The sequence below is a fragment of the Trichomonas vaginalis genome, chromosome I (genome assembly GCF_026262505.1).
Source record: "Trichomonas vaginalis G3 chromosome I, whole genome shotgun sequence".
Lineage (NCBI taxonomy): Eukaryota > Parabasalia > Trichomonadida > Trichomonadidae > Trichomonas > Trichomonas vaginalis.
This window is the reverse complement of record NC_067203.1, coordinates 5,608,396-5,627,402: the sequence shown is the minus strand read 5'-3', so window position 1 is coordinate 5,627,402 and position 19,007 is coordinate 5,608,396. Positions and strand designations below refer to the sequence as shown.

The 19,007-nt window shown below is 29.8% G+C and overlaps 4 protein-coding genes and 2 pseudogenes across 6 annotated transcripts, besides 5 other annotated features; 4 read left to right on the top strand and 2 right to left on the bottom strand.

The window, feature by feature from the left end:
• Positions 1-1,239: 1,239 nt before the first annotated feature.
• Positions 1,240-1,756: a mobile genetic element.
• Positions 1,757-2,763: 1,007 nt separating this feature from the next.
• On the top strand, positions 2,764-3,741 carry TVAGG3_0935320 (annotated as a pseudogene). Its single transcript has one exon. A coding segment is annotated over exon 1 (978 nt).
• Positions 3,742-5,613: 1,872 nt separating this feature from the next.
• Positions 5,614-5,650: a mobile genetic element.
• A 578-nt stretch (positions 5,651-6,228) lies between these two features.
• Positions 6,229-6,266: a mobile genetic element.
• Positions 6,267-7,491: 1,225 nt separating this feature from the next.
• Positions 7,492-19,007: part of a mobile genetic element that runs on past the window's edge.
• Positions 8,141-9,440: a mobile genetic element.
• Positions 8,237-9,360, top strand: TVAGG3_0935290 (annotated as a pseudogene). Its single transcript has one exon. A coding segment is annotated over exon 1 (1,124 nt).
• On the top strand, positions 10,788-11,461 carry TVAGG3_0935270 (Prim-pol domain family; the record flags this gene model as incomplete). Its single annotated transcript, XM_051252755.1, has 1 exon — positions 10,788-11,461. A coding segment is annotated over one exon (674 nt), but the record flags the coding sequence as incomplete, so codon positions are not given.
• Positions 11,751-12,940, top strand: TVAGG3_0935260 (uncharacterized protein; the record flags this gene model as incomplete). The annotated part of the gene is made up of 1 exon (XM_051252754.1): positions 11,751-12,940. A coding segment is annotated over one exon (1,190 nt), but the record flags the coding sequence as incomplete, so codon positions are not given.
• TVAGG3_0935250 (phage tail repeat-like family) lies at positions 14,576-15,582 on the bottom strand (the record flags this gene model as incomplete). Its single annotated transcript, XM_051252753.1, has 1 exon — positions 14,576-15,582. A coding segment is annotated over one exon (1,007 nt), but the record flags the coding sequence as incomplete, so codon positions are not given.
• TVAGG3_0935240 (uncharacterized protein) lies at positions 17,732-18,136 on the bottom strand (the record flags this gene model as incomplete). The annotated part of the gene is made up of 1 exon (XM_051252752.1): positions 17,732-18,136. A coding segment is annotated over one exon (405 nt), but the record flags the coding sequence as incomplete, so codon positions are not given.

Genomic DNA, 19,007 nt, shown 5'->3' with positions numbered 1-19,007 from the left:
GTATACATCACGATCTTGTGGTATCAGAGCTGTACTGCTGCAGACTAATTCAACTAAACATGAGCAAGATTGGGATTTCTATTCTCTGGGGTGCGAGGCTCGTCCAAAGTTCAAGCAGCTACAGTGTTTTGGATCACCTAAAGAACTTTGGGAATTCAGTTATTACGTAAATTTCTCAAGATGAACTTGAGAGCAGCGCAGTTATAAACGAAAGTCTCTGATGAAAGGCAATGATTTCTTTCATGAATGATCTAACGTTAGCTTGAAATCAGGAAAAGAGACTATTGATGACTTACTTTCCATCGATGGTGACAACAGCAGGGAGGGGATTGGTGGGTTTGGGGAAATTCGCTGAGGCACTAGTGTCCGGATTGTTCGTCAAATAGGTTTCCTTTCCTATAAAGAAATGACACTTTTTTGGCGGCTTATTGACTCAGAAAAATTTGAGAGTTAACGAATAATTTTGGCGCCAAAAATAATTTCTCTTAATTTATTAAATTTAATATACGCACATCCATAAGTTATGCTATTTTTTCTATTTATTTTGTTCTAAAATTCTAAATATTTTTTTTTCATAACATAAAATATGATGTCTAGTCTCATTTACATAACAACATGCCTTAGAATAGGTTTTTTATTCTTTTTGTCACTTTAAATTAAGAATAAAAAGATAATTTAAATTGAATATTTGCGATTATTCTCACTAATGCTGCTTCCTCTTTTATTAGGTAGACGACAAAAAGTTAGCCTTGGACTCCCATATCAGATTTTTGATTGGTTGCGTATATAATGAGCTGGGATTGATAGACGAAAACCCAGTGAGAAAATTTTTGACGCCTTTTGATGATTACGTACAAAGTTTATTTTATAAAGGTAAGTTTAATATTAAACCTATTGCTTTTGCATTTGATGGTAAATTAATCGAAAATTCAAAAATTTGGGAATTAATTCCGAATATTGAATTTATAACAAATATTAAGGATAAATGGTTTAAACAACAAAACCACCTCACTAAAGTTCTTTGTAGATTAATGATTAAAACTGAGGAAAAAGAATTTAACGGGTTTAAATATCATCCATGTAAAATTTTAGAACTTGGTAACGAAAAACTTCAGAAAAAATTAAACGCAAGACTATCAAAAGATAGAGTTGAAAGAGTAAATAAACTCGCTAATGGTAATGGTAATGGTAATGATAATGATGAAGAAGAATTTGATGAGTTCAACATAGAACTTTAAGAAACTAATGATTATTTGAATTTATGAAATCAATTATTTGATTCATGTCTTACATTTTTGAATAATTTATTTTTTAATTCGTATGAAAATGAGCGTCAAAACTAACAATGTTAAAAAATTAGGATTCACAAATGAGGAAATAAAGAATATATTAAAGGAGGCAGGTTATGAAGTTGATAAATATTATTTAAGAAATTGTCAAAAATTCGCGGAGTTTTTAAATGAGTTTGGTTATGATGGAAAAATGAATAAAGATGATGTTATAAATTTCTTATATCCCACATCTAAAAAAGAAGAAAAACCTAAAGAACCTGATGTTTTCCCCGAATATTATGAAGAACGAATTAAAGATGATGAATACAATGAAATTGAAAGACTGGAAAAAATAAGAGATGAAATAGATGAAAAAATTAAGGAATTAAGAGAAGTTGAAAAATATAATGAAAATGAAGTAGAGGGTTTAATGAATATCCCAGCTTCAGAATCAGAAGTACAGAAATCTCATGAAGAAAGATATAAAAATTATGTCTCAGAATCAACACAAAATTTATTAGATGGTGAAATAGACGAAACACTTTCGGAAGAAGGTACTAAATTTATTCGTAAACATAAGTTACAATTTATTGATAATGAAGAATACCCCTGTATCCTACTTTCACCACCTTTAGATTCCAAAAAATTCAAAAAAACTCTTAAAAACGTGACATATGCAACTAATACGATTAAGAAAGAAGATCATGATATTTACACAAATTATTATTTAAATAAATGCACAGGTGTTGATAAAGTTTTTGATTTATTAGATAAAATATCAAAAGAAACCATTGGAACATATAAAATTTTATGTGATTGCGGTTTCATTGTTGAAGATACTAATAATGTTTCATATGAAAGAACAGCACCGAAGGAAGATGAAGTGGAAAGGTCTATACCATTCGTTATTAAGAATATAAAAGATATGAAAACGTATAAGCATTATATTTATTCATTTATTTCAGAAAAAATGGAAGCAACCCATAAAACATCTTCATCATTTTATAGCTATTCATACATTCCTTTTCAAAGTTGTGAAATTAAATAAGACAGGAATTAGATTTAATGTATCAGGGTACACATTCTTGAGTAAATTAAAATGTATTCGTCACGTCGCAGATGATAAAAATTTATGTGTTCTTAATTCATTTTATGGGCTTTAATAAAAATAAACTTTATTTTTATTTATTTTTTAATTTTTTATTCTTACATAAATGAACAAAAACGGAACAGCTAAAATGAATGATAATCAAATTAGAGCAGAAGGTAGAAGGTTATTTAAACGCTTCTATAACATTCCTGATGGTGTTAATCCTAAAACTCGTAGAAGCTATTTAAATGAAGCAATAGATGCATATGAAGGGTTTGACATTTCATCAGAAAGTGAGAGATTAGCGAGGATGTTAAATGTTAATATTGATTTCTATTATTGTGATCCTCAACCAGAAGACGTGGACATAAATAAGGTAGACTTTCCATTAGTGGAATCATAATGATAGATCCAGAATTTGAAACAGTAAATATTTTATTAACACAGAGTCCATGTGGAAAACTTCACGCTGACAGAATAACAGACGTTGAAGCACTCACTGGCTATAAAGTTTGCCCATATTGTAAAGAAGAAGTTTATTCTATCCGTGATGATCCAGAAAGGAAAAACCAAAGAAGATTTTTAAAGCATTGTGAGAAATGTAAAGAAAATAATGGAAGATTAATTCAAGACGTTCAGTTGCAAAAGACACAGCAACCATATGCACCACATATTACGAAACAGAAGATATATCAGTGGTTATTAGCTCACAATTTTGCAGGAATATTATCAACCGACAAGATATTATATTACTTTTGACTTTGAAACATTAGAGACTAAAGAAGAATTACAACTTTCTGAGTGTGCAACTTTGAACGCTTACTTAAAACCATTCATGGTAATCATCAACGGTTAATTAAATGATAAAACATACACGAGGAATTTTTGCTTAACTTCGAGTGATTCTTTTATTTCTGATTGGATTGAGTTTTTATTTTCAACCTGTTCATTAGTTGCTAAATCAAATATTGAACAATACAATGAATTAATGAAGTCGCATACATTAAATGAAAAACAGAAGGAAGCATTTAAAGAACTTCTAGATGAGGAATTCAATAAAGTGAATATCATAGGTTTTAATTCGGGAAAGTTTGATTTAAATTTAATTCTTCGTGATTTAAACACTGTAAAATGGAAAATAAAATCAATGCTGGGTTCATCTTCACAATTTAAGCAAATCATTGTAAAGAAAACAAACGTTCCATATGAATTGAGATTTATTGACATCAGAAATTATATAGCGGGTGGGACATTAGACCAATTCACTCAAGATTTCGGAAACAATAAATCACGTGTTAAATCCTTTTTTCCCTTATCAATTCATCACATGGGAAAATTACGAAGAAGAATTATATATAAAGAGGAACCATTCACTCAAGATTCATTTTATTCAGCATTAACTCAAGAAACTATATCAGATAGTGATTATCAAATATACTCAATGATGCTAAAAATTTTAAGAATAGATTAGAATATTTTATTCATTATTGCAATAAAGATGTTGAAATTATGATTGACCCAATCGATAAAATTATTGAAGAAACATTTGTTTATAAAATTGACATGCTTCATAATCTTTCTTTATCATCGAATGCTTCAATGATTCGTACGCTTTAGCATATAAAGACTTTAATCCTAATGAAAAAATTCCTGAGGAAGAGATAGAATCAAGTTTGAATTAACGAAAAAGTATTGGAAATATAAAATTGAATCAATAAGAAACAAGATGAAAAAGCAGAAAGAGAACTAAAAATAATGTTTCAATGGATGATTTCAATACTATCACGATTTAATCCTTTCATCTAAATGCCAAAATGTGTGGTAAAGCGTTTACATATGCAAATAAACCAACATTAGATAGAATCGATAATGAAAAACCACATACCAAAGAAAATTGTCAGTTAATGTGTTGTTATTGCAATGTCGTAAAATCAAATAAAGATGAAGATGTTCAAACGTTTTAAGAATCAATTTAAGAAATTATGCATTAAAAAATAATTTACCAATGACTTTAGATTCAGTTGAAGCTTATCACATTCTCCGTAATGGAATTACTGGTGGTTTATCAAATGTTCAACATAGAGTAAATCTTAAAGGAATCACGCACATTAATAAACTTGCATATAATCCAGAAACTAAAACTGTATCAAATGAGGACACCACCAACATCATGACTCATTTTGTTGTGGTGTTGATTTTAATTCATTATATCCTTCATCATTTTCATCTAATCCTCATGATTTCATTCAATATACTGACCATAAAATGTATATGCGGGAAGATTGAATGGTGTTATCATTTGTGATACAGCAACAAAGAAAGCAAAAGCACTGGGAATAATTAAGAAGAAAAATACTTTATTCGTGGCTGAAGTAAAGGGTCACATTGATGAAAAATACATTAATGATTACATAAACTTTTTACCGATTAATAAGAAACTTAGATATTATCACAGATGAAAAAACAATTGGCAGTTTTATGTATAATTACATGAAATCAAACAATCTACCAGTTGACCAGAAACAGAGGAAATTAACTCAGTTAGCATCAACACACAACCAATATCAACCATTTTCATCTTATTATCTTTGGTATCTAATAGACAGATTTCATTTTATCATCGATGATATTCAATCAATTTTAACATTTACGAAAAACACTTGTTTTAATGAATTTGCGAACAAATTTATGAACAAAAGACAAAAGGCTGAATTAGAAGGAAATAAAGGAAAAAGTTTATTTTGCAAGATTACACTTAATGGATCATATGGTTACGATGCAATGAATACACAAAATTACACAAAGACTAAAATAATGAATGCACAGAAGGCACGCGTTGCATGTATGTCAAATAAGTTTAAAAACATAAGAGAAATAGGTGAAGATACATATCAAGTGATGCTTAAAGATAGATTTTATAGATGTGATACATGTTTACAAGAGGCATTCTTCACTTTAGATAATGCTAAATACTGGTATTTAGTTTTCATTTATGATTTTATGTATAAATGCATGGATGTTAATCGTTTTCATTTCATTGAAGGTGATACTGATTCATCTTATTGGGCAATCGCTGGCGACCCAAATCTTCCTAACACTCAAGCATTTCAAGCAATTGTTACCGATAAACAATTTTATGATAAAAACATTTTCAAATTCGCACCATTTGATTTCTTCTGTTTTGATGAGAAATTTAAACCTAAATTAAAGAATAAAGCTGAAGAAAAAGCACATGAGAAGAAGTTATTGGTGTAATAAACAGAAATTCATCAAAAGTGACAGCTCTCAATTTTTTGACATTTGTAAATTCTAAATTGAATGAGAAAAATGAAATAATACTAAGCATAATACAATATTCTAGATTTAATTATAATTAGGAAAAAGTTAGTTTTGAGAGTACTTTTCATAGGCATATAGAATGAAATCCTCTGAAAAATAATATCACATAAACTCATATTATTTTCTAATATATAACTATTTTATATAAAAATCAAATTCAATGATCTTAAAAGCGAAGGATAAACTTCAAAATTTACGAATATAATGAGTGGGAATAGGCGTAAAGCAAAAATTGATATTTCATATGGTTTTATGATAGATAAGCATTATATTCCCACTCATTATATTTCGTAAATTTTGAGGTTTATCCTTCGCTTTTAAGATCATTGAATTTGATTTTTATATAAAATAGTTATATATTAGAAAATAATATGAGTTTATGTGATATTATTTTTCAAAAGATTTTGTGTTCTTCTTCAAAATTTTATTTTTTTATTAAAAAGAATCTTTACAAAATATACATTTACTTTAATTAATATTTAAAAACGTGCTCTATCAAAAGTTCCAAAAATTCAATATTTTAGCTTTTCTGAGGTGTCACTTTTGATGAATTTCTGTTTACAACATTGGGTTTAGCAATTGAGAAACAAGGTGATAACATGGTTGCTTTATGCCCTAAGTGTTATACATCATTCAACGGTTCAATTGATGGAAGTGATTTTAAAAAGATTGCACAAAAAATGAAAGGTGTTAGTTTACGACAAAATAAACAATTAACACCTAAAAATTATTTGGATATAATAAATGATAAAGTTATTTTCGATGGTCAGAATATTAATTTACAACTTAAAAACAGGTCAATGACTCGCTTAACAATTGGAAAGACTGCATTAACAGGAGCACACACTAAGGCTGTATGTTGTGAAAATGGATGTTGTATGCCGTTTATTTAATACAATGCCACAGAAGAGACAAAAGGAACCGTTAATGATGGTTTTGATTCTTGATCAAAGAGGTGGGCGCCCTTAAAACATTTATTTTATTTTTATATAAATGAATGATGTAGATTTAAAAATTTTAATTGATGATTTAGTATTTAATCAAAATTTTCTTACTTATTATGAATTAAAAGCATATCTCCAAAAATATGATGAAAATATAACGGGTGATGATATGGATTATTATTATTCATATTATAAAAATGAAATTTTGAAATATCATGATAAAATAATTTCTAAAATTAAAGACAAAATTAAAAATAATGAATATACAAAGGGAAAAACTAAATCACAACTTAAACAATTGAAAGATTTCAAAAATAAAGTATTAACAGAAGAAGATATTGATGAATTATATAAATTATATAATCCTGAGCTGCAAAAAACAAAGGAACAAAAGCTAAAAGTGCAAAACGCCCAGGTCATTCAGACCATAAATGAAGCACAAGCTTTAATTTATGATTCATTAGTTAAACCACATTCAGCCCGACTTTTAAATGAAGATCAACTTTTGGAATTCATCCTTCAACATAAACTCGAAGCGGGAAAGTATATCAAACCTTTATATACAGCATATTTAAAACAAATGAATAGAATACATCCAGAATTAATGAAAGGAGGAATGAATTCCAAAACTTCATCATCCAAAATCAAAGCAGATAAAATTAAACCACTTGCAACACCAAAACCTCCAACAGTAGTACCTCCTCCTCCTTCAGTTAATCCTTCATCATTCACTTTATTATATCCATTTCAAACATTAAAGAAGCAAAAAGATTTTAAAAAGGATTTCAAGATATTAAATAAACCAATTGACCCAAAAATTCAACCGTTAAAGGAAAAATTTGGTCGCCCTTCATTTGCACCATATTCATATTCATACGAAATCGATCATTTAGAATATTCAAAAGGAAACGTTACTTATTTATTTGTCATTAACATTAACACTAGATATTTATATTGCATTCCGGTGAAAGGGAAAACAGAACAGGAAACAAGAAGAGCTATTCAATACTTACTAGATCATGAAAGAGTAGATAATATCAGGGGTGATGGTGATAAAGGATTTCAGGCAGCTATGGCTCATTATTTCCCACAAATTAATTTTTACGTTTCATCCTCTCCATATACGTTTCATAATAAAATAGTTGATGCAGTAATGAGAACTCTTAGAGATGCGTTAGGGGTTAACGGTCAGATATACTGGGATGGAAATCATGACTCCATCATACAGCAGTTAGTATATTATTACAATAATACATGGCATAGAACTATAAACATGAAACCGGTGGAAATGAAAAATGATATTTCAAAAGAATGGGAATATATTAGAAAGCAAATGGAAAGGTTAAATGATGTTAAACGTGAACAAATTAATTCGGGGCTCATGAATTTTAAACAAGGGGATAAAGTTTTGATTCATCTCGATTATGGAAAAACCGATAAATCAATGACAAAAAGAAGACGAAGATTTGACACAATAGCTGAATTTGTTAGATATATAGGGTGTCCAAAGGTGCGTTTAGCACAGCGCTCTATATGAGACTATTAAAGGAGATATATGCTGATTATAAATATATAATAAAAAATATGAATATATGTATATGATGAGTATGTTGTATTTTGGCGCCATGCCGGGATATAAAATGAATTTTGAGACAAGAGGCGGTTTCGCGGGAAATTTTGGCGGGATTTTTTTTCATTTTTTAATGAATCATAAAGAAAACATCCTCGCTCTTGCAAAAAAATGCAAAGACTGTAAAAAAATCTACGGACATTGGTAAAATGCTTCTGTATGGATGCTCCTAGCTATTCCACTGTAACGTATCATGTTAGGAATGTATCACTTCATGAACAAAAAGCGCCCATCATAAAAATTGACAAAAAATCGCCGGATCAAAGAAAAATCAAAGCAATTCTTCAAGCGCTAGATGAAGACCAAGAGCATCACTCAGAAGGATAAGGAGATGACAAAGATACCACGTACAACAGTCAGTTATTATCTGCACAATTATTTGAACTACAAACTAGCGTATACACGTTGGGTTCCGCACAACCTTAATTCAGTTCAAAAAAAATCTAGAGTCCAATCTTCGAAAGAGCTCCTCTCTATATTGGGTGCGTATCAATCCAAGAAGTTTCGCTTTTTAGTAACAGGGGACGAGTCTTGGTTTCAATATGCAACAGAAGTCAAAATCATGTGGATCCGAAGGATGAAAATCCGCAAACATTCCCGAAGAAAAAAATTGACACACCAATGATGATGTTGTCGGTTTTTTGGGGCGTGAATGGCATCATCGCAATTGATATTCTTCAAAAACCTAATACGATGAATGCTCAGTATCTAATTGACAATGTTCTTACTCAAATTATCAATTCTGATGAGTTTGAGAAATCCAAACAACAAAAACAAAAGTTTGCAATTCATTTTGATAATTCAAGAGTTCACAAAAGTCATAAGGTAATGAATTACTTGTTGGAAAACAATGTCAAAGTTGTTCCAAACCCAATTTATTCACCTGATATTGCACCCTCTGACTTTTATTTATTCGGCACGCTAAAAAAGAGAGCTGAAGGACGCGAATTCGCGAGTCCAGATGATCTTGAAAATTTTGTAAGAGAGCAATTTGAGCAATTTTCTCATGATGATTTAAAGCGTGTCTTTGAAGCCTGGATCGATCGCTGCGAACGCGTGATTGAATCCAATGGTGATTATATTTAAATAAACTTTATATATATGTAACTTGTTTATTTCTATTCGCAGTATTCAGGTTTGTGCTAAACACACCTTTGGACACCCTATATTAACGGTAATGTATTAGTTGAAGTTGACAATAAATTAATAGAAATTCCGATTTATTTTATTACTCCATTATATTTAAATAATATTTAATTTTTTTATTTCGTAAGAAATGAGTGACAACGAAGCAGCCAAGAGTCCAGACGATGAATATAAAAAGAAACTAAACAGAATTAAATCAAAAATATGCTATTACAAAAAGAAGCCACAATGTGGTGGGGTTGAAAACGATAAAGAGAGGAAAGAAATAATCGAAAAATTAAAAACTTACCGTTCAATCCTTAAACTGTGTGAAGCGAAAATAAAAGAATTTAATAGAATAAATAAATTGATTGGAAGAGATGAATTTAATAAAGATGAATTTTTAAACTCAATCCAAATTTAATTTTTATTCCTCATCTTCTCTGTTTTTCGTGGTTTGTTGTTTTTAATTTTTCGATTATTTCTTTCCTCTCTTGTTATGATTCGTGGTAAATTTTGAGCTTGTGGGGTATTCATTTATATAAAAATAAAATTTTGTTATCAGTTATTTTATCGTTAATGGTTTCAGGTTATTCAATAATTCATTATTTTTGAATAACTGATGAGGTCACCGGGTCACCAGGTCACCAGGTAATTTAACTTCTCTGAAAAAATGTGACAACATGACATTTTGACAACAGGTATGAAAGGAGGATGGTATTTATTAATTATTTTTGAATAACTGATGAGGTCACCGGGTCACCAGGTCACCAGGTAATTTAACTTCTCTGAAAAAATGTGACAACATGACATTTTGACAACAGGTATGAAAGGAGGATGGTATTTATTAATTATTTTTGAATAACTGATGAGGTCACCGGGTCACCAGGTCACCAGGTAATTTAACTTCTCTGAAAAAATGTGACAACATGACATTTTGACAACAGGTATGAAAGGAGGATGGTATTTATTAATTATTTTTGAATAACTGATGAGGTCACCGGGTCACCAGGTCACCAGGTAATTTAACTTCTCTGAAAAAATGTGACAACATGACATTTTGACAACAGGTATGAAAGGAGGATGGTATTTATTAATTATTTTTGAATAACTGATGAGGTCACCGGGTCACCAGGTCACCAGGTAATTTAACTTCTCTGAAAAAATGTGACAACATGACATTTTGACAACAGGTATGAAAGGAGGATGGTATTTATTAATTATTTTTGAATAACTGATGAGGTCACCGGGTCACCAGGTCACCAGGTAATTTAACTTCTCTGAAAAAATGTGACAACATGACATTTTGACAACAGGTATGGAAATATGATGCAGTCCAAAAATAAAGTTAGTTTTAAAATTATTTTTATTTTTTTATTCCTATATAAATGACAGCAACAAACAACAACAGCAACTATATCGTTTCTGATGAAAAAGTTATTGATTCATTAGTTGAGGAATTAGTTGATTCATTAGTTGATGAAAAAGTTATTGATTCATTAGTTGATGAAAAAGTTATTGATTCATTAGTTGAGGAATTAGTTATGGCAGAAACTAAAACCCTCAACGAAAGAATTGGTGAAAACAAGATTGATTTACATAACTACCTCAAATACGATGGAGGAAGAGGAAGGAAAACTGGTATGGCTTTATTAGTAAATAAAATATCAAATTTAACGATTATAGATGTTGATATCAATAAATCGTACAATGATGAACTTAAAGAAACGGTTAGAAAAGACATTTTATCAAAACTTTCGGATAAAGATGTTATCGTTAAAACCGCTTCAGGAGGTCTTCACATTTATTGCAACACTAATTTCTTCTATGCAGTTTCGAACAGAATGATTAAATGTTATTCCTGCAATGATTATGATATTGATATAATGACTTCTATTGATGATTCAAAGCGTTCTTTAGTGGTTATGGCTGATTCAAGAGTTCGCAAGAATGCAACAGAACCAATCAATACATACTCATTCATTCGTGGAAGTTATGATTCAACATTAACTAGAACAGTGAATGATATATTAAATGATTTGAATATTAAGGTAAGAGTTGAACAGAAGAACGAAGAAATAAAGACCATCATGAATGAAAACAAAGATGTAAACATTGACGATAAACTTGCCCAGAGCATAGTTGATGGCATCTGTGATTTTGAAGTACATAATGACGGTGGAAACATGAATTTAGAAAAAGAAATAACATTATTTACACTGTTTCAAGCTATTAATTCGTTACCTAATCATTTGATTAATGAAGCATACGATAACGTTTATAACTTCTGCAGTTTAACAGAAAATGCAAAAAGTAATTTTGAAAAAGCACGTAGTAGATATGCACATTTAATGACTTCTCCATTTGTTTTGGTGAAGATTCTAAAACTATATCAAAAGGAATATTATGATGAATATGTTTTGCCTTTATTACGTAAGCCAAAAATAACATTCGATATCAAACTTGATGACTCGTTTTTGATAACAGATATTAGACGCAAGGCTGAAAATCATCAGTATAAAAACAGTTCTGAAGTAATTGAGGATTTATCACGTGTAATCCGTTTTGTAGATTGTGGAAACAAATATTTCATTCAAAAGGACTATAATATCCACGACAAAATGAATCAAATATCATTCGTTCTTCAATCAAACATGAAAGAGTCACTCAAAATGATTAAATTATTTAAAGAAGAAGGTAAAACAATAACAGCATGGGACGTACTACTAAATCAATTGTCTACATTAACCGTTAAGGGTGTTTGCTTTAAATCTGATTCCCCAGATGTTTTCTCAACGTTTCAGGGTTATAAATACAACATTCTCGAAAAGCTTGATTACTCAAAAATTGAGATGTTTATGAATTTCATTAAAGAAGTCGTTTGTGATAATAACGATGAAGTGTATAAATACCTTCTCGGCTGGATTGCATCAATGATTCAACATCCAGGAATCAAGAATGAAACAGCAATTATTTTGAAAGGACTTCAAGGAACAGGTAAAAACAGATTTACAGATATTATTTCTGAACTTCTCGCTGGTTATTCATGCAAAAACATTACTGAAATAGGTGAGCTAACGGGTAATTTCAACTCAGTAGTTGAGAATAAAATGTTTCTTGTACTTAATGAACTCAAGAATGTAGGTGAAGACAGACTCGCAAACTTCAACGCTTTGAAATCAATTATAACGGATAATGAGATTAGAATTAATGAAAAGAATCAACCCAGAAGAACTGCTCAGAACGTTGCAAACTTCATTTTCGTAACTAATAACGTTTACCCTGTCAAAATTGAAGTTGGAGACAGAAGATATGTAGTTTTAAGAGTTAATGGTAAATTTAAGGGTCAATTTGATTACTTCAAGAATTTGATGAATTCATGCACTAAGGAATTTTATGATAATTTACTGACATATTTTATGCAATATGACCTTTCATCATTTAATGTACGAATCATTCCGATGACTGAAGCCAAACAAGATTTAATTGAATTATCAACAAATCCTTTAGATGTATGGATAAATACACATTATGATGAATTGTGTGTAGGTATGACGTGTAAAAATGCTCTATTCTGCAAACCATCAGACATGAAAGACAAGAATTTCCAAATGAGTATTAAGGATAAATGTGAAAGGAAACAAAGAAAAATAGATGGTAAACAGACATGGTGTTATGTTTTGAAAGAAGAAATGAAAGGATTATATAAACAGGTTGAACCAAACGATAATGAGGATTCATTTACTGACGATGAAATACCTGTAAATGAAGCTTTATAAAGTATGATTTGAATTTATTTTTACATTAATCATGACTGTTGTCAAAATGTCATGTTGTCACATTTTTTCAGAGAAGTTAAATTACCTGGTGACCTGGTGACCCGGTGACCTCATCAGTTATTCAAAAATAATTAATAAATACCATCCTCCTTTCATACCTGTTGTCAAAATGTCATGTTGTCACATTTTTTCAGAGAAGTTAAATTACCTGGTGACCTGGTGACCCGGTGACCTCATCAGTTATTCAAAAATAATTAATAAATACCATCCTCCTTTCATACCTGTTGTCAAAATGTCATGTTGTCACATTTTTTCAGAGAAGTTAAATTACCTGGTGACCTGGTGACCCGGTGACCTCATCAGTTATTCAAAAATAATGAATTATTGAATAACCTGAAACCATTAACGTAAACATTAACGATATAAATTTATTTCCATGACTGTTGTCAAAATGTCATGTTGTCACATTTTTTCAGAGAAGTTAAATTACCTGGTAGCAGTGAAATAAAATTTTGTTATCAGTTATTTTATCATCGTTTTATTAAGTTCATCTTTAGTTAATAATTTGAATGGATTCGCTAATGTTCCACCTTGAGTCACAACACTTACCCTGGCTAATTGTGAAGAACCTGGGATAAGTACTCCACGAAATGATTTCATTGGTATCATTAATTTAGAAATAGTTGGCTTAATTAATTTTGTCATTTATGATAAAAATAAAATTGCATAATTTAAATTTTTCTTTCTCATTTTCTCATTTTTCATCCTGTTTTAGTTTCAGCAACTTTTCAAGTTGTTGTCTTGTCAGTAACTTTAATTTTAACTTTGGATCAAATATTGGGTTTCCATCTTTATCTCTTCCAATAACACCATATGGTAGAATCTTCATTTATACTAAAATAAAAATTTAAATTATGCTGTTTGCTCTTTTGAAGCTCAGGACTTTCAGTCCGTTCTAAAGTTTGTTTTACAAACATTGAGCGTTCATTGAACTCTATACCATGCGTAAACTGTCATGTAAAGGTGGCATGTATTCTTTACTTTGTCCCGTTGTTTGTGTATATCCTGAAACGAAATGTGTATGGTTTCCTTCTCCCTGAGTGTCACTCCAGTAACAATTTATAGCAAACTTAACGTCGTCTTTAACATCATATCCTTTACCTTTTGTCATTCCTGACCAATCACAATATCTATGCTTATGCCAACCTGCCTGAGATGTACTTAAATCTATGTAGTGACTGTGTGCAGGTAAATTTTCACCTGAAATCGTTTTACTTCCACCTGTTTCCTTTGAAGAGTTTGCACAATACAAAAACCTGTCTACAATCTGTTCCCATGCACCAACACCAAACATTACTTGAGGACCTCTTGCATCCATAGATGTATAAATAGAACCTACTGGGTTCATTAAATCAAACATATGAGATAATATAGGATTGTCTATTTTGAACTTAAAATATAGTGCAACTATTTCAGGTTTCTTCTGGTTTGTGTCAGAATATTTTTTATAATATAATCTTATGTTTTCAGGGTAGGTAAAATCTTGACTATAATATTTATTTTTGTCATCTGTATAATAATATACTATTCTCGTTTTTTCTATTGCATTATATCTTTTATATCTATAATAATCTAAATATAATGTTAGCTTTTGTTCATCTACATGTGGTGTTCTGTCGTCATCTCCATAGTCATAATAATATGGTGCTGGAGCTGGGTGAGGCAATGTCATATCTGTCATTTCATAAACTCTTAAATATTTCTTTTGTTCGTCTCCATATAAGTTTAAGTAGCAGTTGTTGTCTAATGGAACTTTAACTTGTGTACCATTATTCTTTATATAGCTTACATACATTTCATTGTTATTTTTCGGAATGAGTTTACACCGTGCACCATTTTTTAAGGACTGTACCAATTGCCATCTAAAATATTTATTTTCTTCATTGACAGAAAAGTCACCAACAATAGTTTCAATATTTTTAGTTGTTCCTATCAAACTTTGGTATATTTCGTTGACATATTCATTATCTGCCTTCTTCTCTAACTCACCATTAACATAAGTTTTATCTGCTTTAAGGTCTAAACATCCTGAAACCCATCCTGTATCAGCTTTAGTTTTTAAAATCTTTGATGTCCATTCATGATACCATTCAACCCTTTCTTTAATTTCATTATCTTTTTCATCAACATAAACCAAATTTGCCTTCTTCATTAATTCACTGTTGACATATTCATTATCTGCCTTCTTCATTATGTCATTAAGGAAACCTTTTATGAATTCCTCATTTAAATTAAATCTTCCAATCTTCAAAACTTTAGGAAATGCATTTAATGCGTAATATCTTTGTTCTTCTGGTGGAATTGATGTTATATCATCCGTTATACCTTTAATTTTTGAATTCATAAATAAAATTTCTTTTATATTTGATATCACTGCACCACCTTTGCAAACGAATTCGAAATGGTCATTTTTCAATACTATCTCCAAATCTCCATATTTCAACCTTTGTGTTTGTTCTGCTGTCTTTGAATTATATGCATATATGGCGTATGTAATGGTCTGAAGGACCTGGGTGCTTTGCGCCTTAAGTTGCTGTGGTTGCTGTTGTTTAATCATTTATTATGATTTAAAAATAAATATTTAATCCGTTATCTCATCAGCTATTTTTTCTATTTGAAATTGCCATAATATTTCATTCATAAATTCTAAATCACAATCAAATAGGTCAGTTATTCTAAATTTAATATTTGATAAATCTTTTGAATGAAGAATAAATGAATTCCCGGATAATTGAAACGGATATGATAAAGAAAATGTGTTTAAGTTGATGGATAAAATGTTTTGTATTGATGGGTAAGAGTTAGGGTCTAATGTTTGATGTGAAAATCTCATTGGGGTATTAACTTTATCACATTTGATTAAAATGAAATTGGAACCAGTGTCAGAATACAAAACATCCCCAACATCTTTTTCAAAATTTAATATCCCCAACAATGAACGAAGATGAGGAGTACAAAATTTAATTTTCAGCGGGAATTTAATAAGGTTATTTATTTCATCAAGTTCAAAAAGTTTATCAGGTTTTGATTTAAAATTTTCTTCATACCATACGATAAATGATTCATTTAAATAACTTAAAATCGTGTTAATATCCCATTTCGCTATCACATTATTTATATACATATCATACGTTTTTTCATGGTCATCTTTAATAAATGATATATAATCTGAAGGGTCTAAAAGAATGGGATTAAATTTACCACTCACAGAAACGAGAGTAACATTATAAATTCCACTAACTGTTAAATTTAATTCACAGTTATTATTCGAAATAATATTGATAATTGACATTTTTATTACGATTAAAAATATGGTAAAGCGTTATTTTCCAGTGATAAATAAAACTAGAATAAGATTACCTCAAGAATTCATAAATTCAACGAATAAGAAATTCATTCATGTTATAAATTTTAGTGTTTTCAGAAAATATGAGTCGATGTCATATTCATCAACAGGTTATATTTCACTTCATTCAAATTTAGTTCAATCAAACCCATATAATGACCATTTCATAAGATTTTCAGATGGTATTAAAAATGTAATTGATAGATTAAAATATGAACAGATTGACAATATCGAATTTTTGGAATTTTGGTTTAAATATCCTGATGGAAAAAAGATTGAAGTTAAAGATAAAGCTGATACTATAACAAAAACAATTACAATGACCGATCCGGATAGTGGGGAACAAAAAGAAATAAAACAAACGATAGAAACTGGTGAAAGGTCAATTATTATTGATTATGATTCAAAGGATTATTATTCGATAATGTTAATGCTTGAATATTAAATAGCCTTAACAAAGAATTTTTCAAGTGATATTTTATATTCATCAACTATTTTATTATAAATATCATTATATGTTAAATGAAGTTCAGTTGTTGTTCCGTTCTTTGATATCTTAATTGTGCTAATATCCTTTATAGGATTTATTTTTGCAACTGTTCCGCAGCATGAAACCTCATCATCTATGAAAAATTGAATCTTAACGTCTGAATCTTGAACATCACAAAGAATGGCGATAATGTGAATTAATGATTCATAAGGTAAAATAATTAAACCGGATTGGTCAATTAAATTTATTATTGAATCATAATTATTAATTATTATATCACGGTAAATTTTCATTAATTCAGAATTAATGTCTATTTTATATGGGTTCTCGATGTTTGATGAAAGAGGTGGGGGTATGTTGGATAAGTGGGAATTTCAACAGGTTCTTTACCAGGTTCAGATAAAATGATTGGGTCTCCATTCTCATGGTTTTTTCATTCTCCTCCTCCTTTTTCGGTAAGTCACGAGTTAATAAATTTGGTTGAGTTGCTGACCTTGTTAATTCAGGGCTAACATTAACTTTAACATTTTGAATAATTCGTGATTTATCATCATTTACGTTATAACCAACCGTAATCTCTGCTTTTGCGTTAGTGTTCTTTTGACTAGTGAAACGTCTTCTCATTTATATTCGAATAAAAAAAATATATTTAAACTTTTATTTTGCTGGAACTTTTGAATCTATTATTCCCTGTATTTGTTCATGAAGTTGATTTTTAGCTGTTTCATCGAAATTAATAGACCGAATATATTCATTAATTGCATTCTTATAATCATCTGATTTCTCAAATTTTCTTTTATCTGATTCCTTAACTAAATCATAAGTTAAACCTCGTTGCTGATATAATGGTTTCTTAATTAAATCTTTGAATGCTTGAGATAAAGCACCTGATGCAATTCTTGCTACTATAATTGGTTGGAATTGCTGTTTAAGTTCATCTTTAACATTTGCGAAAACTGGATCGAATAAAGCAACTTTAAAGAATTTCTTAGCTGAAATTTCAGGTCTAATATTTGCATATTGACCATCAAACTGGTTAGAATATCGTGGTAATCCATCCGGTCCCTCTTCAATAGCATTTAATTCTTCATTGAAATAAGAATATGGATTATGACGGTATGAATTAATTGGACCATTTTCACCTTCTCCAATGTATTGTTTAACAGCTTTTCCATTTTCATCAAATTGCATAGGATAACGTTCATTATATGCTTTACGTTTAGGATAATCAGATATAGTTAATTTATAACCATTTATGACTTTAATATTACCTTGACCATCAGTAACGAAAACTTCATTTATACCATCAGGTTTTCCATTTGGACCCGTAATGTCTGCTTCGTGTGCTTCCCAATTTGGACCATGACGTTTGGCATATGCTTGAGCTTCTGGTAATGTTAAAACGTTTCTCATTTGTTTAACATCTTTTTGAAGACCAGCAACAATATGAACTAATTCTTTCATTCCATCGGAACTTTCATAGTTCTATTATATGCACCCCTTTTGTTTGTTCTTGTCCCTTGTTTTAATGGAACCTGTAGAAGATTTGCTATTTCTGTCATGTTTAATTAAATAAAAAAAAAATAAAATTAATTATAAAAAGTTAATCAAATTTAACACTTCCTTTATTTAAATCAACTATTATTTTTCCATGTTCACCTAATTGCTGATATTGTGTGTAAAGTTCATTAATGCTCATTGGTAAATTCACTTGATAAAGCATAACGTTCAACTGTTGACGACTAAACCCACTGAAAATGAAAAGGGTTGATAGATTTGATTTAATGTTTGTGCTTAATGCTTTGAAATATTGAACAGCCATAAAGAATGAACACTGAATGTGTCGACATTGAGTTAATAACTGATTAAAATATGATTTCTCATTTGTTATTAGTTTTGATTTCACTGCATCATCTAGAAAAATGAGTGAATG